The sequence below is a fragment of the Lontra canadensis genome, unplaced genomic scaffold, assembly GCF_010015895.1.
Source record: "Lontra canadensis isolate GAN:19392208 unplaced genomic scaffold, GSC_riverotter_1.0 scaffold65, whole genome shotgun sequence".
NCBI lineage: Eukaryota > Metazoa > Chordata > Mammalia > Carnivora > Mustelidae > Lontra > Lontra canadensis.
This window is the reverse complement of record NW_022631059.1, coordinates 1,499,785-1,518,495: the sequence shown is the minus strand read 5'-3', so window position 1 is coordinate 1,518,495 and position 18,711 is coordinate 1,499,785. Positions and strand designations below refer to the sequence as shown.

General features: G+C 63.2%; 1 protein-coding gene across 1 annotated transcript; it reads right to left on the bottom strand.

Moving 5' to 3' along the window:
* Positions 1-1,991: 1,991 nt before the first annotated feature.
* On the bottom strand, positions 1,992-5,806 carry HRH3 (histamine receptor H3). Its single transcript, XM_032878852.1, has 3 exons — positions 5,237-5,806; positions 4,041-4,207; positions 1,992-2,975 (listed from the first exon to the last, which is right to left on the bottom strand). Exons 1-3 carry the CDS (start codon positions 5,484-5,486, stop codon positions 2,055-2,057), a joined length of 1,338 nt encoding a protein of 445 aa, XP_032734743.1. The 5' UTR covers positions 5,487-5,806; the 3' UTR covers positions 1,992-2,054.
* Positions 5,807-18,711: the final 12,905 nt, after the last annotated feature.

Below are 18,711 nucleotides of genomic sequence, written 5' to 3'. Positions count from 1 at the left end.
GGGAAATGAAGGTGCAGACAGAGCTGTGGGGTGGAGAAAGGCTTTTAAATGTTGCTGGGAACACAGCTTCGCTCTGCAGTGGTGAGAAGCAGAGTTTGCTGACCTGTGTCTGGAGGGTGGAGGGAGTGGCGCCTGGCTGTCAGAGAGCATCACGAGACAGGCTCTGTCTGAAGTCCTGCAGAAGCAGGGCCTACGTGGTGGGGAGAGAACGTGAAGTCGGGGAGGAAGCGCTCTAGTGGCTGGAAAGGAAGGAAGGCTTCCTGGAGGAGGTGGCTTCTTACCCACCCAAGTTCGAATCTCTCTTAAGTTGTGCTGGTCTTGTCCCTTCTCCAAGTGGACTCTGAACACCTGGGGCAGGACCAGCGTCTGCCCCCTCGGTGGAAGCTGCAGCGACAGGTGGTTCATCGGACCCACGCTCATCCAGCAGCATCGTCTCCTCTCTGTCCCCATCTGCTGCCCTCAGTCCCAACTCCAGGCCTTTGCCTAGGACCGGTCCTCTATCCAAGGTGCCTCCCTCCTGGGGCCCGTCTCTTCCCCTCCACCCCTCAAGCTCAGCTCTAGTCCTCACGCCTCCTGGAAGCTCCCCAGGTAGAAGATCACAGCCAAGACAGATGAAAACCCTGGTCCTGGGGGTGGGCAGGCTGCGCCGGGCTGGGGGTGGGGGTCATATTCTCAAGGCTGGAGTGAGCCCCTCCTAGCACTGTGCCATCCTCCTGAACAGGTGTGCATGGGTCAGGACACTGCTGGGGCCCATGTCCCCGATCAGCATCAAACCTAATGTGACAGGCCAAGCCAGCCTTTGCTGCCCACCTGCTCCTCATGCCCTGCCGAGCGGTCTCGTATCTCCCTGGGGTCCCGACTGATGTACAGGAGCTCAGCCCACACCGCTCCCCAAGAAGTCCTCTGGAATCAGCACCAATAAAAAAATACGCTTTACTGTGGGCCTCAGAGTCTGCAAGATAGCGCGGGGACACGCAGGGGGCGGGGCATGCGAGCGCCGACGGTGCGTGGGACATGGCGAATGGCCCCTCCCCTGGGCATGCCCCGGGACCCTGGTCTCTTTGGGCTGCCCTCAAGCCTCGGGAGCCTCAGGGCCCGGCCAGTCCCTCCCAGCCGCCAGCCCCAGGAGGCTGGTCGAGCAGATGGAGCGGGAGGGGCCGTCTTCCGGGCAAGCTCGCGTCCAGCGCTCCGGCCGCTCTCAGAGCTGCCAGGCAGGGCCCAGCACCCCGAGCCCGGGGGCGGGCTGGGCAGACGCAGCTGGCGCAGCTCAGCCGGAAGCAGCAGCACGAGGAAGGAGGGCGTGGGAGCCCACACCTGCCAATCCAGCCCTGAGCTCCCAGCAATTTTGTCTCTCTTGATTAAACAGCCAAGGAACATGGGGTGCACGGACGTGTTTTCTTCTTCGTTTTCCTGAAACACCCAGAATGGAAGAGCGGAGAACGGCCGCGAGGTTCCCGGGGGCACTTGACACTTTGGGGGCAGAGGGAGTTGTTAGAATGAGGGATGATGGAGCTGGCGCCTGGGCTTAAGCAGGGGACAGACAGCAGCAGAGCCGACGGCCCAGGCTTGTTGACAGGGGGTGGGGGGTGTAGTGTGCAGGTGTGTGCATGTGCGGGGCGGACTGCAGCGTCACGGGGCACGGAGCACACACCATCACTTGCTTTGGGAAGAACACCAAGCAGTAACTGTGCAAAGGGTGGGCGCCACTGGCCATCAGACCGTCTGTGGAGGGTGGGCAGCAGGGCTGGGACGGCCCCTCCTGGGGTGGAGCCAGGGTCTGGGTGGCAGGGCAGGCGTCCACATTCTGCTCAGACAGCGAGGGCCTCTCCGGCCAGCCCACTGAGCTGCCCCGCCATGGGCAGGTGGTCTAAGAGAGGCTGCCGTGGCATTTCAGGTGGGCTGAAGACAAGGTGTAGCTCCCACCTGGGGGACAGCCGGGGCAGCCAGGTGGGAGATGGTGGGGCCGGCTGCCAAGGGGTGGGGGGGCAGAGCCTCAAGCGGGAGTGGCAGTGGGAGGGCCCTGTCCCGGCCTCCCAGGTGCCCAGGAAGCCCGCTCACTTCCAGCAGCGCTCCAGGGAGCTATGGGGCTGCACCTTAAGCTTCTGGGGGCAGAGCAGCTTGGTGAAGGCTCGTCGGAAACTGTAGTGGCACAGCGGGTAGAGGACAGGGTTGACGGCGGAGTTGGCCCACAGCAGCCAGAAGGATGTCTCATACCAGTAGTCAGGGACGCAGTGGCCATGGCAGGCGGCCCGGATAATCATCAGGAGTGTGTACGGGGCCCAGCAGAGCCCGAAGATGCTCACGATGACGGCCAGCGACTTGGCCACCTTCTTGTCCCGCGACAGCCGGAAGCGCTGGGTGATGCTCTGGGACACCATCTTCATGCGCTTCTCCAGGGACGCAGAGGACGCCGAGGGCTTAGAGCCCCGCTTGAGCGAGCGCGGCCGCTCTGTGCCCCGGGAGGAGCTGCCGGAGCTGGAGGTGGGCGAGGCCGCGGCGCCCCCACCGCTGCCGCCCCCGAGGGCCACCTCCCCGGCCTCAGTGCCAGGGGCTGCCTCGCCCACCCCGACCCCATACCTATGCAGCGGCATGGCCTCCCCTCGACCCTTGTGCCAGCAGCCCCAGCAGCCGGGCGCAGCCGCTGGGGGCGAGGACTGGGCATCAGGTGCGGGCTCGGGGTCCCGCACCCCATCCAGCCGGACGCGGGTGCGCCTCTGGATGTTCAGGTAGATGCTCAGGTTGAAGAAAGTGACGCTGAGGAAGGGCGTGAAGAACTCAAGTGTGGAGGCCGTGATGAGGAAGTACCAGTTGTAGAAGAACTCGGCATAGCAGTGGCCCTCTGGGATGGAGCTGCCCCCCGACAGGTACTCCCAGCTCAGGATGGCAGGCCCGTACAGCAGGAAGGCCAGGACCCACACCAGCACCATCTTCTGCACCGCCCGCCGTGTGTCGCCCTGCTGGGCCCGGTAGGACACCTGCCGTGGGAGACATTGGGTCAGGAGGGAAGGGCACCGGGCCCAGGGGGCAGCCTCTGTGGTGCTGGGAGCATCCCCCCACCGCCCACCAGCAGCCTCTGGGCCTCTGTGCATGGCCTCCCTCCCCTCCCTGCATGGATCCTGGGCTGGCGGATGCCCTGGCCCACTCCCCTATGGTCAGAGAGCCTCCCTACCCACCACGAGTGCTCCCTCTGGGTCAGGCCATCCGGCAGTGAGGGTCCTGAGGCTATCTTGCCATTGCGCCCTGTCCACTGAGCACCCACTGGGAGCTCAGCACTCAGCACTTTTTGGATGTCTTGGCATCTCCATTACTGTCCTCAGTCTCCCGGTGGCTTGGGGAGGGAGGCGGAGGCCACAGCTGGATTGGCTCAAGGGGACAGAGCTGGGGCTTGACCCCAAACCCATGCTGTGCCCTCTGTCCCATGGCCTCTCTAGACTAGGACACATGAGGCCCCCAGCAGAGGGCGCTCAGAGTGACTGGTACAACCACCAAGGAGGAGATGAGAGGGCAAAGGAGAGACCCATGCTCCAGCAGCTTCCTCTGTGCCCACAGGGTAGTGACGCAGGAAGGCCAGGCAGTCCAGCGTCCCTGAGGGTGGCCACTCACACCAAGGGAAGCTGGTGGAGACAGATGCCTGGCTTCCTGGGGTATGCTCGTGCACACGCATGCACACACACGCACACACGTGTGTGTGTGTGTGTGTGTGTGTGTGTGTATGGGGGGAGGGTACCACCAAGAGCCTCTGGCCCAGAACCTCCCTCAGCTCTCAGATCGTTGGACCTGCTCCAGGGTGGAGGCTGAATTGTCCCTCTTCCTTCAGGAGCCCCTGATGCCAGGTCCAGATAGTGCCTCCCGCCTGTCCCAGGGCACGTCCTACCCGCAGCAACTGGCTACTGAGTACCCCGTATGTCAGGTGTGAGGCCAGCAGGGGCTGGGTTCACCTGGTAACTGCCCACCACCTGGAATGGCCCCGCTCTGCTGTGGCCACCTCTGGCCCACCCCTCCTCCCAGGACCAAACACGGGCAGCGCATCCCAGACTCACAGCGCGGGTGACCGACAGGAAGCGGTCGTAGCTGATGAGCACGATGTTGAAGACAGAGGACGTGCAGAGCAGATAGTCCACCACCAGCCACAGTTTGCAGAGACCCCGGCTAAAGGGCCAGCGGCCAGTCAGCACGTAGGGCACATAGAGTGGGATGCAGAAGGCCCCTGTGGGAGAAGAGGGCCAGGGTGGGCTATGGCTGGACAGATGTCCGGGGTGAGCCTCACCACAGTGGAGAGACAGGCAGGACTTGGGGGTGCACGGCGGCCACTTTCCTGGGACCAGTAAGCATTACCTTGCCCTCCCCTCCACCCTGTCTCTCAACTTCTACCCTGCCCCTGGCCTTCAACCCCTGCCTAGTTCCAGCCCCACTGGCGTCCCTCGGACTTGGGGTCAGGAGGGAAGATCCCGGGGTGGGGACCTCTGGGCACCATGAGACCCTAAGCCTTGATTTAGGACTTCCAGACTTCTGACCAGTCCTCCCAAGCCCCAGAGGGAGCCCCTCTACCTGCTGGACCCCAGTCCTATCCCAGCCTTTGGATAGCCCTTCCTCATCAGCTCAGAAAACAAGAAAGCCTTTCTCCTGGCTCAAAGGGCATTTGGCTGCCGTCGCGCCAGCCTCTCCCACTGCCACCAATGTCTGGCAGACGCACCTAGCAGCCCCAACAGGTGTCTGGCGCTCCGGCCCCCTCCGCGCGCCCCGCCCCCAAGCCGGCAGCAGCGCGCGGACACGTGAGAGCGCGCTCCTCCGAGCATCTCCCCCACCCCCACCCCGCTTCCCCCACGGCCCCCTCCCCCAACACGGCTCTAAAAACTCCTTTCTCTGTCCCCTCCCCCAAACCTCTCCCAGCGCCCTCCGTACGTCCTGAGTCCGCCGGCAGGCCTTTGTTTGGCTACAGCGCGGGAGCCGGCGCTGCACCCGGGGCTGCTGTGCCTAGCGCCTTGCCAAGCGCCCGCGCGCCCGGACCCGTTCCCGAGGAACATCCCGCCCGCCCCCCTCCCCGTCCCTTGGTGGGGGACGCAAGGAACTTCGTCCGCGCCCACCGCCCCACGGGTCCCGGACGCCCCCTCCCCAAGCAGGGCTCCCCGGCGGGTTGTGTGCCTGAGCAAAAAAGGCACCCTAGTCCACGCTCCGATCCCTGCTCGCCGGGCCGGGCTGGGCACTCCTGGGCTCGGGCGGGGGCTGGGGGCTTTACCCACGAGGAAGTCGGAGATGGCGAGGTTGAGCAGAAAGAAGTTGTTCTGGGTGCGGAGGCTCGAGTCGGCCACGAAAGCGAGCATGACCAGCGCGTTGCCGAGCACCGTGGCCACAATAAGCAGCGCCATGAGCGCAGCCAGCACCGCGGTCCAGGCGGCGGAGAAGCCGCGCGCCCCGCCTGCAGCCGCCGCCTCGCCCGCCAGCGCCCCCGACGCGTTCAGCGGCCCGTCGGGCGGCGTGCGCTCCATGGCCCCGCCGGCTCAGGCGGCGCCGGGGAGCGGGGCAGGGCGCGGATCGCCGGCCGCGCGGCCGGGAGGGGCCCCGGCCCGGGAGCCTGGTGTTTGCGGGCTCTCGGCCCCGCCGGCTTCGCCGGGGGATGCCCGGCGCATGGTCCGCGGGCGCGGAGGCCCGGGACGGGGCCGGGGCGGGCAGCGCCGAGGGGGCCCGGGCCGGAATCCGGGCCGAATGGGGCCAGCGGCACCACCGCTACAGCCCGAGCGGACCTGGAGCGGAGCGGGAGCCCGAGCCGCCGCCAGAGCGCCGGTGCGCCCCGAGTGCTGCGCGCAGCCGAGTGCGCCCCGCGCCCAGCCCGCCGCCCCCCGCGCCCCGCGCAGCGCCCCCGCCATTGGCTGCCGCCCGCGCCCCGCCCCCGCCCCGCCCCCGCCCCGCCCGGCGCCGGCAGCACCACGGACAGCGCCGCGTGCCCGCCGGGCCGCTGGAGCCCCAGCCAGGAGCGCACGGCGGCTGGCGGAGAGCCCGGCCCGAGCGGGCGGGCGCCGGGGCGGGGGGCGCGCCTGCTGCCCGCCGGCCCGCGCACCCAGGAGCCGGTACCTGCGCCGCTAGGCCTGCCCCGTGCCCTCAGCCTCGGTGACCCTGGCCGGCCCTCGTCGGGAGCCGGGGGACTGTGGGGACATGGAATGAGGGGGGGTAGGCCTGCACCTGCGCTCGGGGGAACTTGCCCCGCGAGACCCCTCCTCCTGTCATGCTTCAGGCAAGCGGGTTTCAGGGGAAGGACCGTCCCAAAGAGAAAGGATGGGAGGGGTCTCCGAGAGCGGGAGCCCTGGCCAGGGGTCTGCTCCAGCCCCCATATGCGTGGGACTCGGGGTCTCAGTCTCCCCACGGGCAGGGCCCGACGCAGGGTCTAGGGCGACTTGCAAGGAGCAGACAGTTGTGGAGTTACATAAGGGAAGATCTGGAGCCTGTGGACCCGACCAGGAAGGGAGCACACCCACTTGGGGCGCAGGCGGACCCAGGTTGCGGGGGGAGGGGGGGTAGGCGGGAGGTTCAGAGCCCGGCCATGGGTCCCCTCCCCCCGGCTGACAGCGCAGTGGGGCGGTCACCGCCGCGGGGACAGACGAGGTCACTGCGCTTAGGGCGCAGCCAAGGCAGCTGCTGCGTTAGCGCCTGCAGGAGGGGATGGGGGAGGAGAGGCAGCGGGAGGGAGCACCCCCTCCCCCCACATACAGGCTCAGATAGACGGGGTCAAGGACAGATTCAGCAGGAGACACAGCGAGACAGACAGATGCACCCACACTCAGACACACAGACACCCACAGACCAGGGAACAGCCACCCAGCGTCAGGCTGGGGACCCACCAGCGGCAGTTAGACGCACACACATCAGACAGCAGCCAGCCAGGGAACAGCGCCCGAGGGGAGAAGGGCAGCTACTCTGCTCTGCCTCCAGCGGCGCACATCTGTGGAAGCCTCAAGGAGGACAGAAGTGGGGGAGTCTGCATGGGGGGCGGGGAGGCTGGGGGAAGGGGCTGCTGTCCGGCACCCAAGGCACCTCCATGCGTACAGTAGCCTCCTGATTGTGCAAGGACCCACCCCCTTCCCTAGCCCCAAGAGGTACTTCAGAAACTTTGGGAAGTGGGGGAGACTAGACTCCCTCTAACCCTTCCTTAGGGCTGGTTGCAGCTGGAGACCCCAGACCTTTGCCCTAGTGGACCCACTCTTCCTTGGCTCATGGCGGCAGCCTTTGCTGGAGGGGGAGCGTGGGGATCCAGCTCATCCTCCCAGAAGCCCTCTCTGAGTAACTGGGTCTACTCCTCCCCTCCAGAAGCGAACCCTGTTCCCGCTACAGGCTCCCCAGCTTCCCTTTACCACACCCCAGTGTGCCTGGTGGGCAGGCAGTGCTGGGATCGGGCAGCTGCCTGGTGGTGAGAAAACAAGCCATGCGGGGAGTCTCTGGAGCAGCAGGGTGCTGCTGGACGCCATCGCTCCCATCACCCAAATCGCCTACACCTTCAGTCCTGGGTCAGGACTCACTGTCCCCCATGCTCAACCCGTAGCTCCCTGTTGAGCAACACCCCTGCACAGGCTCTGGTTTTCCCCACGCACTTAAGGCTGGCTTTGGCCAGACAGTACTGTGTGGATTGGATGCCCTTCACCCCTGGACTTGGGAGCTAGAGTTCGGAGGGGATTGAAGGGGGCTCAGGCTCTCTCTCACTAGTTGGGAGCCTCCTTTCCAGCTTCAGTATCCCCATCTCGAAAGGGGGACTATGTTGTTTACCATACAGGATGGATGGGCCAAGTCAAGGGGAAGTCTGTGCAGAGGGCATCCCCTCTGAAGTCTCAGTGAAGCTGCCCATGGTTATCCTTGTGGCTATCAATATTCTGGAGCTTTCCCTGACAGCCTTTGGCCCCACAGCAGCTGGAGGGGGCATGGACTCACTTCGGATCCAGGCACCAGGAGACCAGCTGCCTGATGAAAAGGAGTTATGTGTTTTTTTCTGAATGTGGGGATCTTCCTCCCTAAGTTGAGGCCATAAGGAGAGGGAGAGTCAGTGTTGACCCACAAGTTTGAGGATGACCATGGCCAAGGCTAGTGAGCGCCTCCTATCTTCATTTACATGCATGACCTTCTTAATTCCCATTTACTCTCAAAGGTGGGTAGGATTGGAGGTCCCTTTGTAGGACGAGGAAGCCACCTACCCAAGGTCAAATGAGGCCAGTGGCCCCTCACTTAATGACCACACTCTTGGCCCAGCTCTAAGGTCAGAGTCCCTGAGGCCCACCTTGACCCTGGCTGGACAGAAGCCTGATGTCCTCTGGGCTGGGCCCAATGTGGCCAAGGAATTTTGGGGTGAATGAAGCAGGTCCTCATATGGCTATGCACAGGATATCTTGCCGTAGGGCCTCTGTCCCAAGTAGTAAGTTTCCAGGTACCTGGATGGCAGAGAACCCTCCAAGACCCCGGAAAAGAGTGCTGAGGACTGGGGGACAAGGACAGCCTCCTGTACTGGGCTCACCAAGACCTCACAGAGACAGTGGCCTGGGACCCCAGTTTCTCTATTTGTTGAAATAGCTGGCATTCGGTGCACCAAATGTCCAGTCCAACAGAGAGACCATTGAGCAAATGCCCCAATCACACACTCTCTAGTCAGGTTAGCAAAACCAGACCTCCCCACAAACCGCTCACAGAGGTTCACCCACTGACTGATTAATTTGTTCATTCATCTGTGTGACATGGTTTAATTGAGCACCTACTATGTCTCAGGCACTACGCTAAGTTGTCAACGGAGGAAGGCAAACACCACGCAGTAAAGAAGCCAGACATATGTCCACTGGTTATAAGAAATGAAGCAAGGCCGGGGACAGAGAATGCCAGGACACAGGGCTTGGTTCCCTGTGGGGCATGCCACTCAGCTCTCCTGTCAAGAGAGTAGGCAGGGGCAGGACTGTTTGGATCTGCTGCTGAGTTGAAGCTGAGGTGAGGCACGTGCTCCCCAGTGCGTGGGGCTTCCAGCGCCTGGTGGGATGTGCGGCGTGAGTCGGAATGTGGCCCCGACAGAACAGCTACAGATTCCGTGGCACTGCCCAAAGTGTGGGGGGCCCGGGCAGGGGCCTGACCCATCAGGGTTGCAAGTGGAGACAAGGGCTCTGGGCTGAAGCCCTAGTGGATGGACAAGGGACCATGGGCACCAGTGTGAAGGGTTTCGTATCCCCAGAAATGGCATGACAGCCGTTTTGGACAGCCTTCCCAAGCACAGCGGCAGGGCAGTGCCCGCGAGGATGGGTGCCGTCCCTCACGATGCAGTGTCACGAGTCAGAGAGTTTTACATGGCACTACGCTTCCAACGGGAAGAGAATGAGCATCCTGACCCCAGTGGCCCACTGAAGAATCAATGTCCCCCCGCCCCTGGGGCCCTGTTACAGGCCCCTCCCCCACAGGGCTCACTCTCACTGGGAGGCATGGGAAGGAGCCCGCCGAACCAGCTTCTGCTGCCTCCCCGGCATTTTGAGCCCCAGAGCCCAGAGAGGAGCAGACAGCGGGAGTCACAGCCAAGCCAGCAGGAGCAGGTGGGGCTGCTGGTACTTCCAGTGGCCCAGGGTGGGGGTACGGGACACGTGTGGCATTCAGGAGCCTCCCGGCACTGTGGTGCCTACCACGTACCGTTACGTGCTGGACAGCGCACCTAGCCCAGCCTGAGGAGGCACGGCAACCGGGGGCTCAGTCCCTCAGGAGTGGGGATGGGGGTCATCCCCAGGGAGGCCCCCATGACCTGCAGAGGTGACAGCAGAGGCGGGGTGCGGCTGGGAGGCAGAGGAGGGAAGGAAGGAGCAGCAGCTGAGCCCCGAGAGCAGCTGTAGTGATGGGGCTGGTGTGCCTACCCCCCTGTCGGCGATCTCCCCCCAGGAAGCGCGGCTGGGGCACCCCGGAGGAGCCCCCACGTGCAGGGGAGACCAGCTGCAGCACAAGGAGCGGCCCTGCTCAGAGAGAATGAGGAGGCTGGTGTCACGGCCCTGGCTGCCACGAGCAGGGGGAACCAAGGGGTGGTCTGCGCTCCGGGCTCCCATGGGATGGGTTGAGACTGTCAAAGGTGCCCCGTGTCTGCCCCCCTTTCCTACCCACCCGCCCTCCTGCGCCTCCCCCTGCACGGGCGTCAGACCTGCACTGCGGGGTGGGAGCTCCTCCCTGCTCCCTTTCCCTTTATCTTCTGCCTGTGCCCTCAATCATCTCACGACCCTGAACCCCATCTCGGTGTCCGCCCCCTGGAGAACACAAGCCGACACGGGCCAGGTTCCAACGTTGAAAGGCCGGTCAGTGTGTGTCCCCTGTGAAGGGGACCCTTGAGCAAAGATGCACAGGAGGGAGGGGGATCGGGTGGGGGGTCTGGACGGAGCAGTGTTCTGGGCAGAGGGGAGCTCGGGAGGAGTGGGAGTGTGTGTCTGTGGGTGCAGCACAGAGGAAGGGGAGGCTGTGGGGAGAGCTCCCGTGCTGCCTCCAGCCGCGGTGAGGATGCTGAGGGAGAGCCCCAGGATGGCTGGGGGAGACACTGTGACAGCACCCCTGCTTCAGTGCAGAGTGCCTGACCGGGCTGAGGGCAGAGACCAAGGGGCAGGGTGCTCCCTTGAGGGCGATGCTGGCCAGGCAGGGGCGTGGCCATGGAGGTGGAAGCCCTGGCCAGATTCTGGGTGTCTTTGAAGCTGACCCCATGACGTGGGTGACAGAAGGGTGGAGGTCAAGGCTGACTTGAGGGTTTGAGTTCTGGTGGCTCAGAGGAGGGTGCTGCACCCGCGAGCCCGGACTGTGCAGGAAAAGCAGGTTGGGGGACAGTGGGGTGCTCTGAGACTCAGTTGCCCACCGGCCATCCCAGAGGAGAGGTCACCAGGTCCCCCCGGGACCAGCTCCAGCCCCAGAATCTGCAGCCTGGCCCAGCAGCAGCCTGCCCACCTCTCCGTGCTGGAGGAACAAAGTTGGTGTTGCCCACATCAGACCAGCAGGACGCCGTCCCTTGTGTCCTGTGCTGTCACGGGGCAGCGGGCTCTGCCATCAGCCACCCTCACTGTGCTAGAAAAACCTTTCTCCTTCAACCGACTGCATGCCGGTGCTGTTCCCGAAGAGCAGGGCCCCTGCCGCGCGGGACGTAGCCCACTAATGAGGAATAATGAGCGAGTGCAGCCACCGAGGGCCGGCAGGGCAATCGCCCCGCTAGTTCTGGCTAGGCGCATTTGCCAGAGCGCTTGTCAGGGCGCTGGGTCCGGCACTGTGACAGTCTTCAGAGGAGCCACTGCTGTTTGCTTTCTCTTTCTGCAGGAGCTCATTTGAATATGGGAATGCAGATTTTTCTTTTTTTGTTCCTTGTCTCTGTCTCTCTCTCTCTCTCTCTTTTGCTGATGACATTCGGAGCTCCCAGTGCGTCCTGATGAGTTCAGGGCCCGGGTGTGATCAGAATGGCTCGGGAGGCCACCAGTTTGGAAAAAACGCTGAGTCTGATTTCCCTGCCTTTAGAGACAGAGCTGTGTCGGACCCAGGGCCCAGGTGGCAGGAAGGAGAGAGTGGACAGGAGAACCAAGGATATAGTTGCTATTGTTTGGCTGCAAATGACAAAAACAACTAAAAAGCACTAAAGGAAAGGGGTGTTTATTGTTGTGTGTGACTGAAAAGTCCAGGGGGTCGGTTTCAGACACAGCTGTATCCAGGAGCTCAAAGAACTGCTTCTTTCCATCTGTTTTTTCTGTATTCACTATTCCTAGCAGGCAATGTCTCCCTAAGATCTCTCTCTACAGATGCAGGCTGCCCTCCTCTGCTCTCCTCCACTCTGCAGGACAAAGGAGGGGCTGCCAACAGACACGCAGAATGAGCCCCACTGGCCTGGCTCAGGCAGTCAGGCACCACTGCCTGAGCCCGCAGAAGCTTCGGCTGACGCCATTAGAGCCCCACCCCTGTGGAGGGCAGAGGAAGAATAGTGGGGCGGGGGGGGACGGGTGGTGGGCAGGGGAACAAAGTCGCCCCCTGCAGCTACCCTGGGGGTCTGGGGGGTGCCTCTGGCCCTTTCCCCAATAGAGCCTTTGTTGGCAGTGCCCAAGGAGCCCCAGGCTCCATCCTGGGCACAGAGAGCTCAGTGGGAGGGCCCCTGAGAGAAAGCCCCCCGGGGAGAGGTCCTTGAAGGCCGCTGAGAGCCTTCTCCCTGGGCCTCCGCTGCATGCACAGGCGCAGAGTGAGAGAGTGCGCAGGGCGTGAGGGGTAAGGGTGGCTCTGTTCCCCAGCAGACCCAGCAGACCGCGAAGAGCACGGGCAAGGCTGCTCTGGAGGCACCTCCGCTTGGCCTGCGGGGAGGAAGCCTGCAGCCCTGCCCGGCCTACTTCTTGCTCGCCAGGAGCCGGTGCCGCCAGCTCAGAGCTGGGCTACCCAGTCCAGCCTCATCAGCGGCCCTCAAACCCCGCTGCAGCCTCTCCTGCCTCACTCTGCCTGGGGGGACCCCCTCCAGGGCCTTGGTCTCCACTGAGAGAGCAGAGTGGCTGAGGGCAGGAGGACGAGCCCTCACGGGGACTCAGAAGCCGCAGAGAGCACCACAAGTGTCGACGGCTAACGGGAGCAGGCTCTGAAATGTCCTGCCTTTGTGCTCTTCCGTCCCGAGGATGGTGCCTGGGTGGAGAGAGCAAACGTGAAAGAAAGGTAATGTCAGGAGGGCTTCCTGGAGGAAGCGTAGCCTGGAAGAGGTCTGGTCCGAGGGACATGCAGACAGCTGAGGGACCAGAGGGATAACAAATGCCCTTCTCTGAGGAAAGAAACACCAGCACCTGCCAGAAAGTTCCTCGATCCGAGCTGTCCCTCTGGATGTGCCCCCCATCCCCAGGACTGGCTAGAAGGATTTGCAGAATGAATGAAACACGTTTCATCTGTACAGGTTCCCTCCATGGGCAAAACAGGACTCCATGATGGAGAAAGCAGGAAAGAGAGCTCAGAACCTGCCCACTGCGCCTCCCGGGGTTGGGCTGCGTGTGGGCTGGTGTGGGGTCTCGAGAGGGTCTGGAGGGCTCGGAGCCTGGCCCATTCTGGGAGCCTCCATCACATCATGAAGAGTATTGGGTGAGGCCTTCGTGGCTGTGACCCAGGCTGACGGCAGCGGCACCCCAAGCCCAGAGCTACCTGCCGGGGCCTTGGCCCCTCCCTGCCCTGAGCCTCCCCTTGTCTGGACGCCAGGCCGGCAGCTGGTCTGTGGCCAGCTGCCATCTGCCTGTCCTTGGAGGTCCTGCCCTGACCCGAGTGTGTTTCTGCTGTTCCGTGCCCTCTGCGGGGCACCACCACCATTGCAGCCCATCAGAGCCCTGGCGTGCCATCTGGGGCTGACCTGCCCCCTCCCTTCCACCTCCTGTCCCCCACGAGCCCTCTCCTCTGATGGCCAGGCAGGGTGGGTCTGGTGATCGCAGTCCGTCTGCAGACCCCAGCCCTGGGGGTCGAGGCCGGGCAGGTGGGGTCAGCACCACGTGCTGCACCACTGACGGGAGTCTGTCTGGGGCAGGGGACAGGGTCACCTTTGGGCTGGGCCATGCTGGGGGCTGCCCTAGGGCTCTGGCTGCCGCAGGCCATTCCCCCAGTGGGCTGCTGCCCGGCTCTGCTCTGGGTGGGGGAGGCAGAGAGGCCGACAGTCCCCATCTTGGACCTTGTCAGGGTCCCCCAAGGCCCAGGTCTGGCCCTGGAACGTGAAGTCTGGCCAAACTTCTGTTCCCGCCCCACGGGTCCCCATGCCACTCTCCCCATCCCAGAAGCCTCAGGGTCTGCCCACTTCATCCTCATCTTGCCTGCGCTGTTCTTGGAAGCACTAAGCTGGGCCCAGAGGGTGGGTGTGCACAGTCCTGCCTCCAGCGGATGGGCACCCCCGATGCCCCCAACCCCATGGAGTCCTGCGCCCTGCTCCCCTCCAGACACAGCATTCAGGGGAGCCCACGTGCCCACAGCCTGGCCCCGGCCAGGCACCTCTGCCAACTCCCTGAGTCGCCCAGGGCTCAGGGTGGCTCCCCAGGGGGCCTGTGCGGGGTCAGGAAAATGCCAAATGAGCTGACCGTATAGGGCTGGGGTTGCTGGACCCAGCTCGGGAAGGGGTGCCCCAAGTCCTTGAGGGGGACTGGTTCCAACAAGACTCCACGGGGGCAACCAGTAGAAAGGGGACAGTGGAGTCCCAGTGCCCAAACCCAGACCAGAGACTTGCCTTCTGTAGGGGTGCAGTGGGCCCACTGGGGGTCTCCCCGGGGCCCTGGGGGAAGGGGGAACTTCTTACCCCAGTAAGACCCCTGCTCATTCCCCCCTGCCTCCACCCCTGCCCTCTCACCACAACACCCTGCCCACTCCCCACCTGCCCTCTCTTGTAGCCTCTGCCCTCTTCCTCCCCCTGCCCTCTCCCCCATGACCCTACCCTCTCCCATGCCCCTGCCCTCTTCACCAACCCCCTGCCCTCTCACCCAGCCCCTGCCCTCTCCCCCATGCTCCTGTCCTCTACCCCCACTCCCCTGCCCTATCCCTCACCCCTCCTTATCCCTGTCAGACTCAGCCTGTGTCTACCTTTTCCTGGCACTGAATGACCCTCTCACATTTTCTAAAGCTGCCCTGTGGATTTATGCAGAGCTGGAAGCCCATGTGATGAGCAATGAGCCCTTCCCTGGGCTCTATTTTCCCATCTGTACGATGGTGCAAACCGCATAAACTGGTGGCTAAAAGCCTCCTGGAAACCTCTGGGGCCCCTTGGAACCCGTCCCTGAGTGTCTTACCCATGCACCATCCGGAAGGGTGGCCCTGGCCCGGGGGCCCCCGGCTGGGGAGAGGAGGGCTCCAGAGACCTCTCCCCGCCTGTGAAGAAGTGGGCCCCGAGACTCCTTTCCCTGGAGCCTGCGTTCCCAGGCCGAGGCTGAGCCGTGCTGCCCTCCGTGGGGCACAGAGGACGGCCGCATGACAGAGCCCCTGGTCTGCCTGATTATCCCCAGTGCTGCGGTGGCATCCCGGGTCCCGGTCACGTGCCCTGCCTGGCATGGGAGATGGGGTCAGGCTGTGGGCAGGGGGCCCGCAGGAGAATCCAGGCTGCTTCTGGAGACCGGGATGGATGCTGGGGAGCGCATCAGCAGCTCGGCTCTCCCACGCCTGTGCCCTCCCAGCCTCCACAGGTGTCCCGAAAGCCTCGGTCTCCTCTGGGCACCGCCAAGCCCTGGAGAAACAGGCTTGGAGAGACCCCCTGTTCGCAAGCGGCTGGGCCCAGACTGGCATGGGCCCCACTGGCACCCCAGCTACCTGCCCAGACCGCCCGCACCCCCTCCTGCCAGCAGTTGGGAACGTTCCCAGGTCACCCAGTCCGTGTCGCTCGGCCAGGAGCCCGGGAAGCAGGGTTACTCCCGAGGCTGGTGAGTGCGTGGAGGTGCCTGGCTGCCTTGGGCTCTTGTGTGCCCTGGGCTGTGTGACTCCCGGGCAGGCCACCTGCCCTGAGCTGGGGCAGCTCTGGCAAAGTTCCCAGCATGAGGCCTCTTCCCCAGAACAAACCTGACCTGTTCACCCAGCCTGCTGCCCTGCCGGGAGGGGACAAAGCTGGCTGTGTGCAGCTCCCGCAGCTGGACACCGGTGAGGCCGCACCCCGTGCACCCTGATGCCTGGGCCACCGGCAGAATGTGTGGGGCCCAGGGCAAAATGAAAATGCGGCCCCCACCCCAGAAATTAAGAACGTCAAGGCGGCGGCCGCAGAGCAGCGACTCCAGCGCGGAGTCTCATAGGACTGCCCGGATTCTGTGCCTTTGAGCCAGACGCCTCCCGTGGGGGACACAGTCCAGCCTGCTGTGGCCGCATCCTGCTCCTCCACTCTGAGCCACAGAGGCAGGCCTAGGGCACGCCTGGCACACGGTTGCTGTCCCTGCCTCTCTCCTGACCTGCCTTCACTTCCTAGGGACGGCACGGACCTCCAGAAGAACCCCAAAGGCCACAGGGTTTCCGACCCAACACCCCAACCCCATCTGCTGGAGGAAGAGTGTGGCTGCTTGGGGCGGGGAGTGCCCCGGTGACCAGCTCCTCCCTGGACCCCAGGCTGGTTAAATTGTGCCGCCTCTGACTCCCCAACGGGGCAGCTCCCGTGGCAAGTTAAATTGAACGAGCCCAAGTTGTCCTTCCTCCCGCTTCGGCCTGCCCTACCAGTTCCCCACATTCAGAGGCACCACACCCCTCCCATCCCATGTGGGCCCCTAGGAAGGGTGGAGAGAGAAGGAGCAGAGCCTGCCCTCCTCCTCTCCTTGCCTGGGGTCCCCAGTGGCCTCCTGGGCCCACGCCTGCCATGGTGGCAGCCCCGGGCATGCACAGTGGGCACTCCACTGCCAGAAGGACCCCTCTGCCTGAAGTCAGGGCACAGCCAGGAAGGGGGAACCTATGGGTGCCCGGTGAGTACTTCAGTGCTCGGGGACAGTGCTGAGCATCTCTGGGCATGGGGCCTGAGCCATGTGGAACAAGGGATTCGGGTGCTGGAGCCAAGAGCTCGCCCTTGGATCCGGTGCGGCCTCTTCCCAGAGCCCATCTTGTCTCTGCCCCTGCCCTGGCCAGAGCTGGCATAGACCTGGGAGCCACAGGACTCTGGGTCAGCTCAGGGACCTCTGTTTAGAGAGGCCAGCAGGCAGGTCCTCTGACCAGCACCCATTCATAACCTTCTCCACCCAGTCCTCTGTTTTGTTCAGGCTGGCAATGCACTCAGCTTAAAACGCTGCTGTCTCTCCAACGATGAGGCGGGACGCAGTTCTGGCCAGTGAGATGTGAGCAGCAGTGCCTGGTGCTGTCAGGGACAGACCCTCGAAGGGAGCTGACTCCCCTGATGGGGCAGCACGGTTGTGCTTCCTCTCTCTCTGCCTCCCTCTTCTTGGTCGAATATGCATGAGATGGTTGGAATGCCAGCAGCCGTCTTGAGCCATGAGGTGAATGTGAGGATGGAACCTAGCTCTAGAAAAGTGGCACAACAGGAAGTGGGTCCTTGATGATACATGGCCCCCTGCCAGCCCTGGAGAGCCTGGGGTTGTGTCATGTGAGACAGAAGTACATTTCTATCTTGTGGAAGGCTGTGTTACTCTTAGTTCCTATATATGTAGCTCCAACTAGTCCTAAAGGACAGGCAGCTGAGCTGGTCCAAATGTCCCCCCAGCAAGGTAGGAGGCCACTCCAGGATTGTGCAAAACACTCCATGGAAAAAAGTTTCCTAGTTCCAATAAATACTGGCTCTGCAGCTGGGCCTTCTGCCTCCAGGAGGCTCCCACGTCCACCAGCATGAGAAGGGCCCTGGGACACCCTGCATCGGAGGGGGACATTTGTTGGCTTTATTTTAATAGCTTTCCCCAAATCTACTTTTTTTTTTTTAAGATTTTATTTATTTATTTGACAGACAGAGATCACAGGTAGGCAGAGAGGCAGGCAGAGAGAGAGAGGAGGAAGCAGGCTCTCCGCTGAGCAGAGAGCCTGATGTGGGACTCGATCCCAAAACCCTGGGATCACGACCCGAGCCGAAGGCAGAGGCTTTAACCCATTGAGCCACCCAGGCGCCCCTCCCCAAATCTTCTTGACCGTGGAACCCTTTCCTCCAGAAACACCTAATAACAGCCAGAAAGGCCTTGGGGTCCCATAGCACCTGGTTTGGGAAGGTGCACTCACAGATGATAGGCTGCCGCTGGGTACACAGTAAGAGCTTAATAAAGGCTAGGGCTGCTCCTGAAGCTAGAAATGGGGCCCATGTCAACTCCATGAGCGTGGAAGTCAGGGCCCCCCCAACCCCCTCATGCTTGCCTGTTCTAGGGCTTTGGCCTCTGCCTTCCCTTCATCCTGGCCTCTGGGGGTCCGCTCACTCCTGCCCATTCCTCCCTGGGGCAGACTGACCTCGGGGCTGCCTTCCTCCCCCAGAGCCGGGGGCGCTGCTGAATCAGCTGGGGTCGAGCTGGGAAGAGTTGGTTGGCAGAGCCACAGCGGTGAGGAAGCCGCGGGGTGAAAAGTTGGGAAGAGGAACGCATTTCTTTTTCTTTTGGCAGAATTCAACGGGTGCAGATTGCTCAGGTCCCAAAGCCACGGGGAAAAAAAAGAAAAAGCCCTTTGCCGCTGCTATTGATAACTTGTCTCTCTTCACGTGGTGGGTTCAAAACTAAAAATACTCTCCTGCGACGATGGGGAAGCCGGGTGCTGTCACGTTGCAGAGGAGACGACAAAGTTGCATGGGGAAGGATCTGCTTGGGCCACGTGAGGGCCGGGGCCAGGCCTCGGTGGCCAGAGCTCTCTGACCGCCCAAGCGGCATCCAGAGGGAAGATTCCCCGGCATTCTACAGAAGGGAGCGGAAGATGTCCTCTCCAGAGGACTGGGGGTGGCAGGGAAAGGAGTGAGTTCGGGCCGCGCCCCCCACGGGGAAAGGCGAGGCCAGCAATGCTAGGCACCGGGCACTCCTGAACACGCAGCCCTGTGGGGTTCACGGGGTAGCTCTGGCTGCAGACTTGCTCTGCAGTGGGCAAGGTGCTCTGGTCCCTGAGCCTCAGTTTCCCCATCTGAAGGTGGAGCAATCGTCTCTATTCTGCCTCCCCCCGGTGAGGCAGATGGACGGAGGCCACCGCGTGAAGGAGGACAATGCACGTCAATGTGCTTCCTGAGGGCAGAGTCGGGGCGCAGGCGCCCCCAGCTGGGACTTCTGGAGCCCAGCACTCCAGGCTCCAGGTCCACGGGTCAGCCAGCCACAGGACACGTGGGTTGTGGTATCA